Source organism: Xiphophorus maculatus, chromosome 12 (assembly GCF_002775205.1).
Source record: "Xiphophorus maculatus strain JP 163 A chromosome 12, X_maculatus-5.0-male, whole genome shotgun sequence".
NCBI classification, from domain to species: Eukaryota; Metazoa; Chordata; class Actinopteri; order Cyprinodontiformes; family Poeciliidae; genus Xiphophorus; species Xiphophorus maculatus.
The window spans coordinates 19526523-19540922 of NC_036454.1; the positions used below are offsets into that span (position 1 = coordinate 19526523).

Consider the following 14400-nt stretch of genomic DNA (forward strand, 5'->3'; position numbering starts at 1 on the left):
TTCAGGGGGATTAAAAACTGCTTTTATTCACCGACAAGTACATCAACCGGGAAAAAAATAATACAAATTAAATCAATTTTAATGAGATTTAATTGTTCAGGCTAAACTACAACGAGTTGATCTACTGCAACATGATAACTCAGCTTAGTGCATGTTAAACTGGATCCATGGAGGCTCCCCACAGAGCTGGGACGACTGTGTGCTTTAATTCTCAGCTGGCTGATTCTCGGCTTGATCCGTCTCTGTTTTCCTAACAGCAGGTGATGTTCTCTCCCCCCTGTCATCTGGACACAGATCTGAAAGAGAAAGAATAACAAGGAGAAAATAATCACAAAATAATTAACTGTTTCCTCTGAGACTCATCCTACTTTGAGGACTTGGGAAAATGGCTGACCTGTGCTTACGAAGTGATACTCTGGGAGAAATCCAAGACATTCTGCTTGCTTTTTGAAGGTTTCCAGCTCAGACGGCTCCAGAGCTCCAGTGCGTGCTTTAAAGAAAGGAGACATGTCAAATTGTAACCCAAAACACACTGCATTTCTGTCTCAATGACTTGGTAGAAAGTATAGGTAAACTATCTCACTGAACAGAAACAGGTATCGGCCTTTTGATTTCCCATCAGGCAGTAGGGTGGTGTCCTCAGACAGGAGGCAGTCGCTACACGTCTCATAATACTTCCCATCATGATAGGAAGTGTGACCATTGATTATAACTGTAAAACATGGGAGAAATTACTCAGTTTATCCTGCATGTGTGAAGAATAAAGAAGATGCTTCCAAAAGCAAAGCTGCAAAAACAGCCCAAAAATTGTTTGTACATTAGCTTGTAAAATCCACCTAAACCTTTTAAATGTGATTTGTAAGCAAGACATACCACATATAAACGAGTCAGTAAGACAATGTTTCAAAATACATACAAGTGGTGTGACTTGTTATTCCCGATATGGAGACATTTGCTGCACCCTGAAGGCACTTCTCTTCACTACTGTGATGAAAAACAACAAAAATCAACCCTTTAATTCACACAGGAGATCATAAACCATGAACTCTGCATGGATCAGTAATGTATATAACTGGACATTCAGCAGAGCTCTTACAGACGGTCGGCCCAGTACAGGGAGATGACTCCGCTGTCGGAGGTGGGGGACAGTTCCACCCAGGAGCTGTGCACCGACAGCAGGTCGGTCTTCAGGTCGTGCTTGTCCCAGGAGCCGACGTGGAGCAACCACTTTCCATAGATCTGCACATACAGTCACTGCACATGTAACTCAGTTCTAATACGCTTTCTTTATTCTTTAAAAAGCGAGTTATTGCTGTGATTTTGAAGAGGTCTGATTGCAGCCTTTTTTACTGGCTAACTAAATTCTAACAGTGTGATTAGTCTCATATAATACTTTTATTTGTTGTATTTCTTTCTTACCTCACTTATCTTAGTCACCCACCTTATTGTGTTGACTATTGACAGTATTATTTTTCTAATATTCCAGGCTTTGTTCGTTTCATAGTGCTACTGTAGATGGTATGTCTGCAATACCTTTAGGGTTTTACAGGCGCAAAAACAATCATTTCTATTACTTTAAACACCAAACGCCACACTGTGACCTTGGAAATCGCAAGAAAAGAAAGAAAAAAGGAAAGGGAAAGAAAACAAACAATAACAAAAGAGCTAGAAACTTTAAAACAGTGGTTTTACATATGTCCTTGAAACTGAAGTTTCCATTGAGAATAATAGAATAAAATAATGATTAAGTAAAAAAAAAAAGAGAGATTAAAAGTTTTTCGATATCATAATAGATCCTTCCTTGGAAAAGTAAATAGACAAGTACAAGATGTCGTGATGCAGGCTAATATAAAACTGTATCTATGGCAGAATTTAACAGTCAGACACTTTAAGCTACATTTTGCTTGAAATAATGTTTAAAGTAGCTATATTATTTATAATGTCTGCTTTTATAACAGAATGTGAAGCACAATGTTGCATGGTATTATTTTCAATAAAAATCACTCCCCACTAATTAGTTATTGAAAATCCTCTTTCTGTGTGTTAGCTGTACCCTCCCAATAAATTACTGAGTCCTTTAATCAGCGCGAACGGTCAGTAGTCGGTGTTTGGAGGCTCTTCAGTCACGTCATTATCTCCTAGCAAACCATGTCAGATATACTCACAGGGCTGTGGCTGTCCAGCACCAGAGGCTTCACCAGCTCCTTGCAGACCGGCTCGGACGCGGCGGCGCTCAGGGAGGTGAAAGCCAGCAGAGCTACAACCAGCTGTGCAGCCATGGTTGGAGACAGCAGGCAGCCGGGGAGCAACACTGATGTCAGGGATCCTGCTGCCAGCCACAGACCCCTCAAAGGAACCGAGGGACGCCTTCTAACAGGGGGATGGGCCACACACGCAAGATGGGAGCTTTGTACCAAAAGATGTTCATTACCCACCCCTCCCCTCTGCTTGTCCTTATGCACCCCAAAGAGCTGATATCTGTTTTAATTTCTTAATAATTTCTTAATAATAATAATAATAATAATAATATGCTGTTCCCGACACACAGTCACACAGATGCACAGCTGAATACACGTGCTTGGTCTCTGTGGGAAACAAATGTTTGACTTTTCGCCTCCACTCAGCAGGAGTTTGAGTCCTATTTATCTTGTTACATAACAAGCAGCTGGCAAAGTGTGAATAGCAGGACCCCCACATGTCTCAGTATGTGAACAGAATGTCGCACAAAGTGTCAGGCACTTTCAGATACACAGAGACACAAGCACATGGAAATTCCCCTCCCATTCTGGCTTCATCTCTTCTGTTCCTAGCAGCAACAACAAGAAAAAAATCTTTTAAATTGTTGTAAAAATGAAAGACAAACTGACCAACTTTTCTTATTTACTCTGTATCAATAAAATAAGTTTTGGCCTCCGATGAAACTCAAAAACAAAGCACAATACAAATAAGCAGAATTTTCTCGATGCAAAGCGCTTTTCATTTCTGAAAGGGTCGACATGGCTGGCTTGGCGCAGAGAGAGAGGGAAAGCAAAAACAGACCAACAAACTCTGCTTAGCATTCATGTCATGATCCTTAATATTAGAACCAAGATGGAGACATTTTCTGATCTTGTGACGGCTTTGTTATCATAGAATATTATATTTCTGCATCTCAGGACTCTTGTTTGTGATAGCAATGAGAATCTGCTTTGAAATTTAAACTCTAACCTCACTACAAAGCTCTGTTTGTAAGCATTATATCTTGTAAAGCACAAACTGCTTCTTTGACAGTTCTTTAATTATTATTTTTTTGTAGCATACCGCTCTGTTTTGCTGACTGATCTTGTATGAATAAATTGTCCAACAAGTTGCAGTTCTGTCATCAAAAGGAAACTATTTGTGCACATTTAGTAGGAAAGGAAGGCAAAAGCTGGAAGGATAAAGATACTGAAAAACATTTTTATAAAAAGGCCCACGGTGAATGGAAAGCCAGTGGAGAGATTACATGTTGTTGTTTATTTTCTTTTATCTCTTTTCTCACAAAAGAACAGAAGATGCAGGTCCTTCCTTTTATGCTCTGTAAATCTGCTTATTGAAACTTAAAAGACTTGTCATAAAACCCCTCGCTCACAGAAAAGACAAAACTGGAATTAAGGCTTGTCACAAAGTATCCTACAATGCCACTTCCTTTCATGCTTAGTCAGACAAAATCGTAGAGTTTGAAGTGTAGTTTGTTACAAGCAGGTTTCCCACACACTTTTTATGTCAAAAATCCATTCTTTTTGTTGTAGCTAACATTTTTTAGCCAATTTAAAACTAAATGCAAAACCTAAAAAGTTATTCCCAGCCGATACTTGTGCATAGGTTTGCGCAATCAACAGATTGAGGGATGGATGGATGGATACTGTTCAGACATTTTGACAGGGCATAAAGTCAAGAAACATAAATTTGTCCTCACTAAATTTCTTTGTCCATACTTATCCAGGCCTATAAAATTGTCCAATCAAATTTAAGACATTTCCAGATTGGTAGAAGCTCTACTGACAAAATAATGTTCCTCATAGGCGGGATGAGGTACCTGTAAGGTAAAACTCACGACTTCTTTACCGTGAAAGAAAAGATAACAGCATAATAATTTCTGTTTTACATGCATTGCTGAGGTTTATCTTGAAATACATTGAACAGACAGCAGTGAATGGTTTGCAGCACACTACATAGTTTATTTCCAAACAATTAAAACAAGTTATGCTTCAGAGAGTTAACTAGGAAATCACATGTGAATAGTGATTAGATCCAAAGAGTTCAGGAACAGCAGGCAGGAGGGCGGAAAGCAGACGGTAACTTGTGTTCTTCTATTGTTCTTCTGTATTTCCCTCTGTAGGTACAGTGGTAGGCTCCCTTTCCTCAGCACAAAGGTCTGAAACACAAAGGAAGTCAAGTTGTGTTAAATACTACATACTGCAGTCAGCTAAGTACTGACAGAAAGACCGAATCTTACCAGTAGTCTCCAGAAAATACAAATCAGGTAAGAGGTTCAGACACTTCGCCTGTTTCTTGAAAACCTCAAGATCGGAGCCATCCAGTTTCCCTGTCTTTGCTGATATTTGTGAAAGGAGAAGTTGAACATTACTAGTTTACAAATAACTAATAAATCTGTTTTTTGGATTGTAATTGTTGAAGAAATAAACCTGGAACTCACTGAAGATGTAGAGGTTTTTGCTTTTCCTTGTCTCCCCGTTCACCTCGGCCACCGCGTCGTCTACCCACAGGGCGCAGTCAGCGCACGTCTCCAAAAAGTGCCCGATATGCTCATATGTGGTGGAGTTATAATAAACTGAACCAGATGAAACATAACATTAACATGTTTTGCTACGAGAGTTGGTAATATAACGCATTAAAGCAGGGATCTACTTACAGATTATCTTGGTCATGTTTCCTGAAGTGCTGGAGTTAAGGGCCCCACAAACACATTTTCCTTCACTGCCAAAGGGAATTAAGATAACTTACACTTTAAAATGTTATCTTAGTAAAGCATTGTTATTAGAATTATGTAATTGTAATTTCCAAGTGAATATACATTTTGTCCATGTAATGCAAACTGAATTCATCGCTGTCAGGTATGGTGGCGAGTTTAATCCAGGAGCTGTTCACAATCTTTTTTGCATTCAGGTTCTGTTCGCTGTCTGACGCTCCGGCATGTAAAACCCATTGTCCATAAATCTGTTCAGATGAGAGAACAAGTGTGAAGTTACTTTTCAGGAAGACACATATTGTGATGCAAGAAAACCCCCAAAGGTTAAATCATCTAGTTGTTGATTTAATGATTTGCTGATTCTGAGCAGCTGCTGCCCTGCTTACCTTGCTTCGGTCCTCCAGAGGTTTGATCAGTTCATCACAGCCTGGATCAGATGCGGCAGTCAGGGAGGAGAGAGCCAGCAAAGCGAAGCAAAAGTGAACAAACATGGTGGGAAGCTGAATGGAAGTCAAGTGGATGCGGTTGCAAGGACAGGACAACTGAGCTCTTTTGGGAGGGCCTGGATTAAGACTAGGAGACAATAATCACGTAACAGAGAGAGAGAGGTTTGATGTGGGCGGGCTGTACGGAAATGGGACAATGTGATATAATCATTTAAAGTTTACACCAGAGACCAGCTCTAATGCCAGGTGCTTCTGGACCCCTTCTCCATATTGGACCCCTTCTCCATATTGACTTCATCTAATTTATTCTTGAAAAATGTCACATAGTAAAGTGTTTAATCTCATCTTTCTGTAAAGGAACAATATTTTTATATCCATCTCAGAAATGCATAGAACAAAGACCCGGCAATACCTGATAGAAAGCTGCATCTTATGAGATTTCATGTGGTTAAACATTTCATAAGCACAACATTAACAGCATGTCTGTGATATTTTAGCCCAAGCATCAATCTCATGAGTTTAATGAACTGTGCATTCAGTCAGTCTGAGTCACTTTAACTCAAACTGGCTGCACTGAAACAAAGAAGATGCTGTTTACTGCGTTTCGCAGTTATGGATCCAAACAACAAATCCTTATTCTGAGCTTCTACAGTAGCTTTAATATTTCCAAATTGATACCAATATTTAGACATGTCACTTATTGTTCTCATATTTCTTTTTAAAACTATTCGTAAGAAACCAATTTAAAATTCATACATTTGTATTTAGTGTAATTTACGAAAGGAGGATAAATAAGACTAGTAATAATAAAATAATACTATGCCTCTAATATGGGCTTTAATTACATCCTACCTTTGTTGACCTGTGTAATCGGAAGTATCTTTTGGCCTGAAAGTCATATTGTAGTTTCTAATGCGATGAATTAAGTCTGGAATAAATGATCATGAGTAATATTTCAACTTACATAACATTTAAATGAATACTGATGAAGTAATTGAGATGAAGTGAATGCACTCACTGCAGGTCACACCCTCATTTCAGAGGAAACAGGATAGTAAAGAAGAAGATGTAACCAATGCATTGCTTACATGCAAACAACACAAATACAAAGTGTGAATAACATGAGTTATATCATGGAGTGTTTCACATATTGGCCTTCCAGGGTTTTCCATCCAAAGCTAATCATGTTCATTTGCAATGTTTCTATTTTCATTACCTTTTTTTTGTTCCTAAGTACTTGGAAGGTGAAAATAAATTCAACATGTATGCTGAAAGAAAGCAGAAACACATCACAAGGACACAGGTTGTTTTCAGGAATAAAATGATAAACATTTAATCACATTAAAGACCATGCTTTAAAGTAAAATTAAGCTTGCAGGGTGAAAGAATCACAAGACGAAAAACATATACTTGAAATAACCTCTAGGTGATTCTAACAGTAATGTTTAAATAAAGTCAAAACAATATTTTCATACTAAACTTTTGCAGCATAAGGAATCAACGCAATACATCGAGAACATAATATTGGATTTGCACCTGACAAGAGATTTCTGCATAACTAGAAACAATTATGCATGAGGAGTCTAACTATGAATGGATATTTAAGCAGATTCATTTCAGACTTCAGAAACAGTAACAATGAAGGCGATAACTTTATTGTTCTTCAGCGTTTGCATTTGTTGAGGCAGCGATAGGCTCACTTTCTTCAGGACACCGATCTGAAACAGAAAGGAAATCAAGATTCATTACATATTAGAAAGCACAGACAGTTTTGGTACAGAGACAAAGAAGCAATTTTACTTGTAGTTTCTGGAAAATAGAGATCTGGAATGAGGTTGAGACACTTGGCCTGTTTGTTCAAAGTCTCTTGATCGGATGGATCCAGTTTGCCTGTCTTTGCTGAAGGTTATGAAAGGAGAAAATGGACATCATTTCAAAACCGAGTACAATTTTTTTTTTAAACAAATAATTTCAAACAATAAAATAACAATAAAACAGAAAACTCACTGAAGAGGCAGAGGTTCCTGCTTTTTCTAACTGCCTCTGTCAAAGCCTCGTCTGACCAGAGGACACATTCAGCGCATGTCTCCAGATAGTTCCCAACATGCACATAAGCAGTGGAGTTAAAGTGAACTATAAAAGACAGAGCAGACGGTCAAACTTTCTTCATGCAGCTCTAGTATTTACTGGTTACGGCCTAAAGATGTAAAGCACTTTGAAATGCCTTGCTGCTGAAATGTGCTATACAAATAAAATTTGATTGATTAATTGATTGATAAAGAGCACTGCTGTCTACTTACTGATCACCTTGGTAGAGTTTCCTGAGGTGCTGGAGTTAGCATAAAAAAACTATTTCCTTCACTGTTAAATAGAAATAAGAAAATAAACATTAAAGATGTAAGATAATATTCTTCGGTGACAATCATTGTTTAATCAACTAATTATAATAATTATAGTAACTTTTAAAGGACCACAGCTTACATTTTGTCCACATAGTGCATGATGAATTCGTCACTATCAGGTATGGGTTTGATTTTAGACCTGGAGCTGCTGGAGATTTTGTATGAGTTCAGCTCTTCTTCATTGTCAGAAGTTGCATTTTCTATAAACCTACATGTAAATAGGAAGAGTGATTTTTCAGGAAAGCTTCCCAAAAAAACAAAAAAAAATTGGTATAAAAATGCAAAACAACCATAGTTTTAATTTTCAAACCAGATTATTTTAACAAGAAAGTTATCAATCCGTTCAGCAAATTCTGACATTTCTTCTGTTCCTTGTGTTGACTCAGATTATCTTTGAATATTTCGACACTTCACCCCATTCAGTGGTTTGTGTTGTGTGAATGCATGAAACTACAGACCCACCAAACTGAACTAAATCGATGTCATTGTTGGACTGAACAGGACCTGAACTATCAATGGGGCTTTTTGGACAAAATGGTACTAAAATCTGCTTCACACTGTCAGTGCAAAGCACTGCTTACCTTGCTTTGGTCCTCCAGTGGTTTTATCAGTTCATCACAGCCTGGATCAGATGCGGCAGTCAGAGAGGAGAGAGCCAGCAAAGCAAAGCAAAACTGAACAAACATGGTGGGAAGCTGAAAGTGGATGGTGCTGGAAGGACAGGACAACTGAGCTCTTTCAGGAGGGTCTGGACAAAGACTAGGAGACAATATCTTATGTAACAGAGAGAGAGAAATGGGAGTTGGCAGTGGGAGGTCTGTGCAGCAATGGGACTGTGTTACATAATCACAGCAGTGACTCAGATGCCCATTTATTTAGGTCATTTTTTCTTTCAGCTGATATTTGTTGCAGAGAACAATGTTTAATATCTGCTCACAATTTGCAGGGCACTCACATGGAGTTCTTTGCAACTGGCCTGTTGGATGGACATTTATGGGACTTTCCTTTTTAGTCTGCAAAATTTGTGGAGACCATAATCAAAATAGAGCATGCTGGTTTTAAAACTACGGGTTTTATTTTGTTTCATTCAATGGCAGGTGTAGTATTCTTCAAGGCTTGCTCAGGGCTTTAAAAATTACATAATAGGACACAGAAAGTTTTATTTTTTCCAAATAGTTTCCTTTTCTGCTCCTCTGATACTTTGTATCTCTTTAAACCAAATGTACACTGTGACGTAAAATCTGTATTTGTTTGCACATTTCATTAGTGTTTAAACCCATAAAATTAGGCTATGTTTTACAAATTAAGATCTGTTTCGGGGTCATTTAGAAACAAGATTTGCAACCCAATTTATTGTCGCCATCAACCTGTATTTTAAAGTGGTACCATCATCAGTTTATCTGACCAGGTTTATTATTTCAGAGTTGGGTTTCACTGATATCCTACTGCATGTCAGCTTCCTGCTCTTTCAAACATCACTGCTCTCAGGGGCAGGCAGCAAATCTGTGATGACATAAAGTATCCTTTAGGTGTTTTCAGGTTTTAACAACCATAAGACAAGATTAAGACCAAACCAAGACATGATGATGTAAACTGCCTTGTTGCTGACATGTGCTATACAAATAAACTTGATTGATTGATTGCTTGATGACATAACTTGGAAGGAACATAATTTCTGCTAACAAGCTGCAAACATTCACTTGCAGCCACATCAATACAATGATTAAAAAGACACAAATGACTAAGGGAAGAGAAGCTTTATACCAGCAAATTCGAAACCCATGAAACTTCTCCGCTTATCTACAAAAACATAATACAAGAATAAAAAAGAGAAAAACGAACACATCACAAATGAAATCCCACATAGCGTCACAAAACAGAAATGCAATCTAATTTACAAACTTATCTTCTTGTACTCCCACTTTATGGCTTCGGTCTAACACGCGCGCACACACACCCACACACACACAAAATAAGATTAAAATGTCTCTTTTCAGCTGTGATGGTGGCTTATCAGTCCATTACTCCCACTTCAGTGATTCTCTGCAGAGTAAAATTCAAATAATAATTACATCAAATACACATACAAGAGAGAGGAGCTACATTTGTGACCTGTACATGTTGAAGCATGGAAAGGAGCATGTTCACACAAATATTGACCTTTGTACATAGTGGCAATCATGGGCACTGGAAAGTTTTTTTTTTTGAATGAGTCAAAACAAGCTTTTAGCTTTTTGTACCAAACCACATTTTAAAATCATATTAAAATCACAGTTTAACCGGATGACAATTGTTTAGGAGTAGTCAGTGCATTCCGAGATTGACATTTGCCATTCATCTGTGTCTCAGCTGAATACAGAGAATTAGACCCACTGTGCATTTCGTGGTTCCAGGATGTAGACGCAGGAATACTGTGAAGCAATATTAAAAGCAGAAGAGGTCAGAGAATCCACAAAAAAGACAGTATTTTACTAACTCTTGTTCAGATGTTGTATTGCAGGTATGCCGTGAACAGAGCCCAAAGTCCAACACTTTGAGCATATAGCTCATGAGTTACATCACAACAATGATTTTCAGTTAAATACAGAAAGAGGCCAATTCCCCTTGCTTGGAAAGCAAGTGACAACTTTCTAACTGCACAGTAGTATAACCTGAAAACTATAATCAATTATCTTTGCTGCTCTTCCAAGTTGTTTTTTTTTCTTTTACAAATGAATTAGTCAAAGCATAACACAATCCATTACATAGAGGTCAAGTGGATATATTAAAAAAATAAATAAAAAGTAAATGTGGCAGTCTTTTGTTTCAATAGTGACTGATTGTTGTTACAAAATTATATTCAGAGTGTGTTGAAATCGAAATTTGGATAATTGCTGATTGTAATCTTCTCTTATTTTACCTGTTTTGGTGAGACAAACGGAAGGATGTGTGCCATATTTGTGGTCAAGTTCAGAAAATATTCAAAAGCATTTCTTCAAAGCACAAATAAATAAAATGATGCAACGCTGTAGACAACCACAGGTGTTGAAAACGCGTCTTAAATAACTGCAAAAGTCTGAAATAAGGCTAAGAGGCTTGTGACTGCGGTGGGTTTGCATTTATGTTGTAATAAAAAACAGAATTTATCATAAAAAAGCTGAAAATATGTTTAACAGTTAGATAAATTAAAGTAAAAACAACATTCTGGATACTGTGGTCTGTTTCCAATTATCTTCAGTAGAATGTATTCTATCAGTCACTTGTTGGATGTGCATATCCTGCTCCATACACATCGGATGTAAATATACAAAGAGTTCTCCTCTTGCTTGATTCAGTTGGTTTCCTTTGTACTGTCTCGTAGTTGTAAGAGGAAGAACTGATGAATGTAGCAGAGTCACCACTTTGAAGAAACAGAAAAGAAGAGACATGGGCAGAAACCACGGAGGGTTTGGGGTAACGGGCGCCTGGAGGTCGGGGGGCAGCTATGGCGAACGATGAGTCACTGGCCTAAATGATGTCAAATCGTGTCTCTCTGCTTCATCTGGATCTCCCCAAAGACAGGTTTGTGAGCGACTGAGAAAAACCTGCTTTCTGAGTCTTCACACGCTCATTGTCATGTTTGGAGAATACTGCTGAAAGGAGACAAGGAAAGAGAAGAGAAGTGTGAATGTTGCATTTATGTGTAATAAGAAGCCAGTCAGGATTCACAACTGCTTGGCGAAAAGTATCCATAACCATTTTCACATTGTATCATTTTACAATTACAAACTTGTGTTATGTTTGAATTGAACCTGACTGGTCAATGCAAAGTAGCACATTCTTATGGAGTGGAAATAAAAGAATACTTGGGTTTATAAATAAAAAAATGAAAGGAAATACCAGAGCCATTTTTGGTATTTCTCTCTCAAAAAATAAATATTTAAACAAAGAAATCTGGTGTAAACAAATTCCTATATATAACTATATGGAACCTACCAACCACATTAATTAAATGTTAATATACATGCACCTTTTCTGTGAAGGCCTCATAGGTCTATTGGAGAACATTGGAGAATAAGGAAGGGCAAGAATGCAACCTTTCATAACGTAAAGGCCATGCACACACAAAAATGAAACTATGAATCTTTATTTCTTCCACTTTGAAATTATGCACAGCTTTGTGTTGGTTTATCACGTAGAAATAAATAAAACTCATTAAAGTTTTCAATTGTAGCATCAGAAAATTGAGCTTTTGCTTGAACTGTTTTTCTTCGATAACAAACTTTCTCTGTGGCAACCTAAAGGCTAAAGTCAGGAGTCGCTGAGCTTGGCAAAAAGAGAAAGTTTGTTTCTATCGATACTAATGTCAGCAAATCAAAGTGCCACATCGTGTTTGTGATTCAAAGTTACTTTGTGGATCTTTGCTATTGCTGTGAGACTGCTAGGCAGCCAGCAATAGATTGTACAACAACTCACTGTTTGCAGCCTAGGTATATCAAGTAAAAACAACATCTTTGAAAAAAAAGTTACTCTCAACTTTTCTGAAACATCTGAGGAAAACCTCCTGAACAATAAGTAACTTACACTTTCATTCTGAAATGGATTAAGGAAGTTTCCTCCCATCTCTCCGTCCTCTCTGGGTGTCCCTGGTTGGTTGCTCATACTTAGGTTACCAGGAGAGTTCTGTGAGGAGTAAAACATGTTTAAAGAAAACTAATTTCACGAGCTAGAAGAAAACACCTCGAGTGCTTTACTAACCTTGGAGAGACTGTCCATGTCGCTGGACCCTGAAACACAGAGTAGTATATCATAACCCTGCATGGATTTTATGTGACGCATCAGGAACAAACATGATCACAAATGTGCAAAAATATACAAATTGCTCATCCTTTTACCTAAAGATCCGTTCATGTGATGCGGCTCCATCCCTGCCATTCCCCCCAATGGACCGTCACTCCCGCCTCCCATTGGGAACTGAGCCGCATGTATGCAGGAGAGACAGAAGCAGCAAAACACACACATCAAGATCTGACCTCATTCTTTAACAGATCACATAGTGTAGAGCAAAGAGATGAAAAGGTCTCACATTCGGCCGGCTTCCACCAGGAGGGACTGTGTTTATCATGGTGTACATGTTGTCACCAGAGTTAGTTGAATCTAACAGAACAAAGAAAAAAATCGTAGAGGGAAAGATCTTCAACATACAGACATGAAAAGATGGATGCAAGGCTCACCTGCTGGACTCGGCATTATTGGGGTTCCAGGTGCACCCCCTCCTCCTGGAGGTCCCTGGAATAAAAAGTTTGTTTTTTGTTGTATAAATTACCAAGCAGCAGGCCATACAAAGAGTGCAGCACAGTCTTATATCTGTCATACATACCACATAGCTGCCTGGGGATGCAGACGAGTAGGGAGTCTGGGAAAAAATGGAGAAGAAGAAAATCAAAGTTATGAAGTCAGAACTTTTTAAGGCCTTTTTGTTTGAGGACTTACAGAGTTTGAATTTGGAGGATTTGGCCAGGGTCTGCCACCTACTGGTCCCCTGCAACACACACATACACACACACATCGGAATTCTGCTTTTATGCGGGCCTTGCTGTTTCTGGTCAGAGTTGGCAACAACAACGTGTTCTGATGCCAGAAGAAAAGGTGGTGGGAACAAGAAGGGAAAAAAAGAAAATAACTTTGACAAAAGAAGATAAAATAGTGGAAAGCCAACTCCTGGGTCCACAGTAAATAACCAGAGAAAAGAATAAAAGCCTGAGTGTGGGGACAGATTTAGGATATCTGACATTTGTCTCGCTCTTTAACTGAGAGAATGTGTCATTTAATTTACGGTTTGAAATGCAGACCAAGATGTGCTCGAGCAGCACAGTGCTACTTTTATGCCAGTCCCCGTAGTTTTGCACATTTTGTCACATTCCACAACACAAGCTACAATTTTTTTATTTATATCCCTCCAGGGGGTCTTTTGTGGGCTCTAGTGTCCCTTATATGATAGTAGGCAGACAGGAATCGGGGAGCAAGAGGGGGGAAGACATGCGGCAAATGTCGTCGGGTCCGGGAGTCGAACCCGCGACGGCCGCGTCGAGGACTCAAGGCCTCCAAATATGGGTCGAGCTAACCAGTACGCCACGCCGCTACAATTTATTTTATTGGAACTTTATGTGATAGACCAACATAATGATCTATCAGATAGACCATTATGCAGTCTTTTGTTTCATTCTGCTTTTCTACCATTCTGCTTCTGTAAAGCAGAAGGGAAAACTCTCTGACAGGGTTGTGTTTGTCTAGTTTGTAAAATTCAAATAAAATACATGAAGTTTGCTGTTTTAATGTCACAAATTGAGAACAAGTTCAGGATGTTGGAATACGTTTTCTACTAGTATTACATAATGATGTGTCCATCACTCACATGCTCATACCAGGCATCCCAGGACCAACCAAAGCATTCAGCGGGGGTCTCATCCCACCTCCATAGCTCTTAAGAGCAAAGAAAAAACAGACAGACACTCAAAAACACATTGCTTTGTGTAAATCCTCGTTTGATGGTTTCCCCATACCTGGGGCCCCAGAGGTACCATTCCTCTAGGTGGAGTCATCCTCTGCATTGGTCCCCCCATGCTTGGATGCCCTGAGACAT

At 38.6% G+C, this 14400-nt stretch overlaps 3 protein-coding genes across 4 annotated transcripts in view; all 3 read right to left on the bottom strand.

The window, feature by feature from the left end:
• Positions 1 to 2426, bottom strand: LOC102229081. The gene is made up of 6 exons (XM_005803980.3): positions 2166 to 2426; positions 1097 to 1239; positions 917 to 984; positions 584 to 712; positions 395 to 490; positions 1 to 296 (listed from the first exon to the last, which is right to left on the bottom strand). Exons 1-6 carry the CDS (start codon positions 2277 to 2279, stop codon positions 205 to 207), a joined length of 642 nt encoding a protein of 213 aa, XP_005804037.1. The 5' UTR covers positions 2280 to 2426; the 3' UTR covers positions 1 to 204.
• A 1747-nt stretch (positions 2427 to 4173) lies between these two features.
• On the bottom strand, positions 4174 to 6675 carry LOC102228820. Its single transcript, XM_005803979.2, has 7 exons — positions 6614 to 6675; positions 5338 to 5524; positions 5057 to 5199; positions 4895 to 4959; positions 4679 to 4813; positions 4478 to 4576; positions 4174 to 4396 (listed from the first exon to the last, which is right to left on the bottom strand). Exons 1-7 carry the CDS (start codon positions 6658 to 6660, stop codon positions 4332 to 4334), a joined length of 741 nt encoding a protein of 246 aa, XP_005804036.2. The 5' UTR covers positions 6661 to 6675; the 3' UTR covers positions 4174 to 4331.
• Positions 6676 to 9541: 2866 nt separating this feature from the next.
• The window catches only part of ssbp2 (single stranded DNA binding protein 2), a 57176-nt gene continuing 52317 nt past the window's right edge, over positions 9542 to 14400 (bottom strand). Inside the window, exons 8-17 of one of the 2 annotated variants that reach the window (XM_023344339.1) lie at positions 14321 to 14391; positions 14173 to 14240; positions 13251 to 13299; positions 13138 to 13173; positions 12992 to 13046; positions 12844 to 12914; positions 12653 to 12731; positions 12516 to 12544; positions 12342 to 12440; positions 9542 to 11407 (exon numbers count right to left, since the gene is read on the bottom strand). In XM_023344339.1, the coding sequence (XP_023200107.1) occupies positions 11378 to 11407; positions 12342 to 12440; positions 12516 to 12544; positions 12653 to 12731; positions 12844 to 12914; positions 12992 to 13046; positions 13138 to 13173; positions 13251 to 13299; positions 14173 to 14240; positions 14321 to 14391 (587 nt within the window). In that variant the 3' untranslated portion in view covers positions 9542 to 11377. Of the gene's footprint in view, positions 11411 to 12341; positions 12441 to 12515; positions 12545 to 12652; positions 12732 to 12843; positions 12915 to 12991; positions 13047 to 13137; positions 13174 to 13250; positions 13300 to 14172; positions 14241 to 14320; positions 14392 to 14400 lie in introns of both variants that reach the window. The other variant, XM_005804037.2, reaches the window with a different exon arrangement.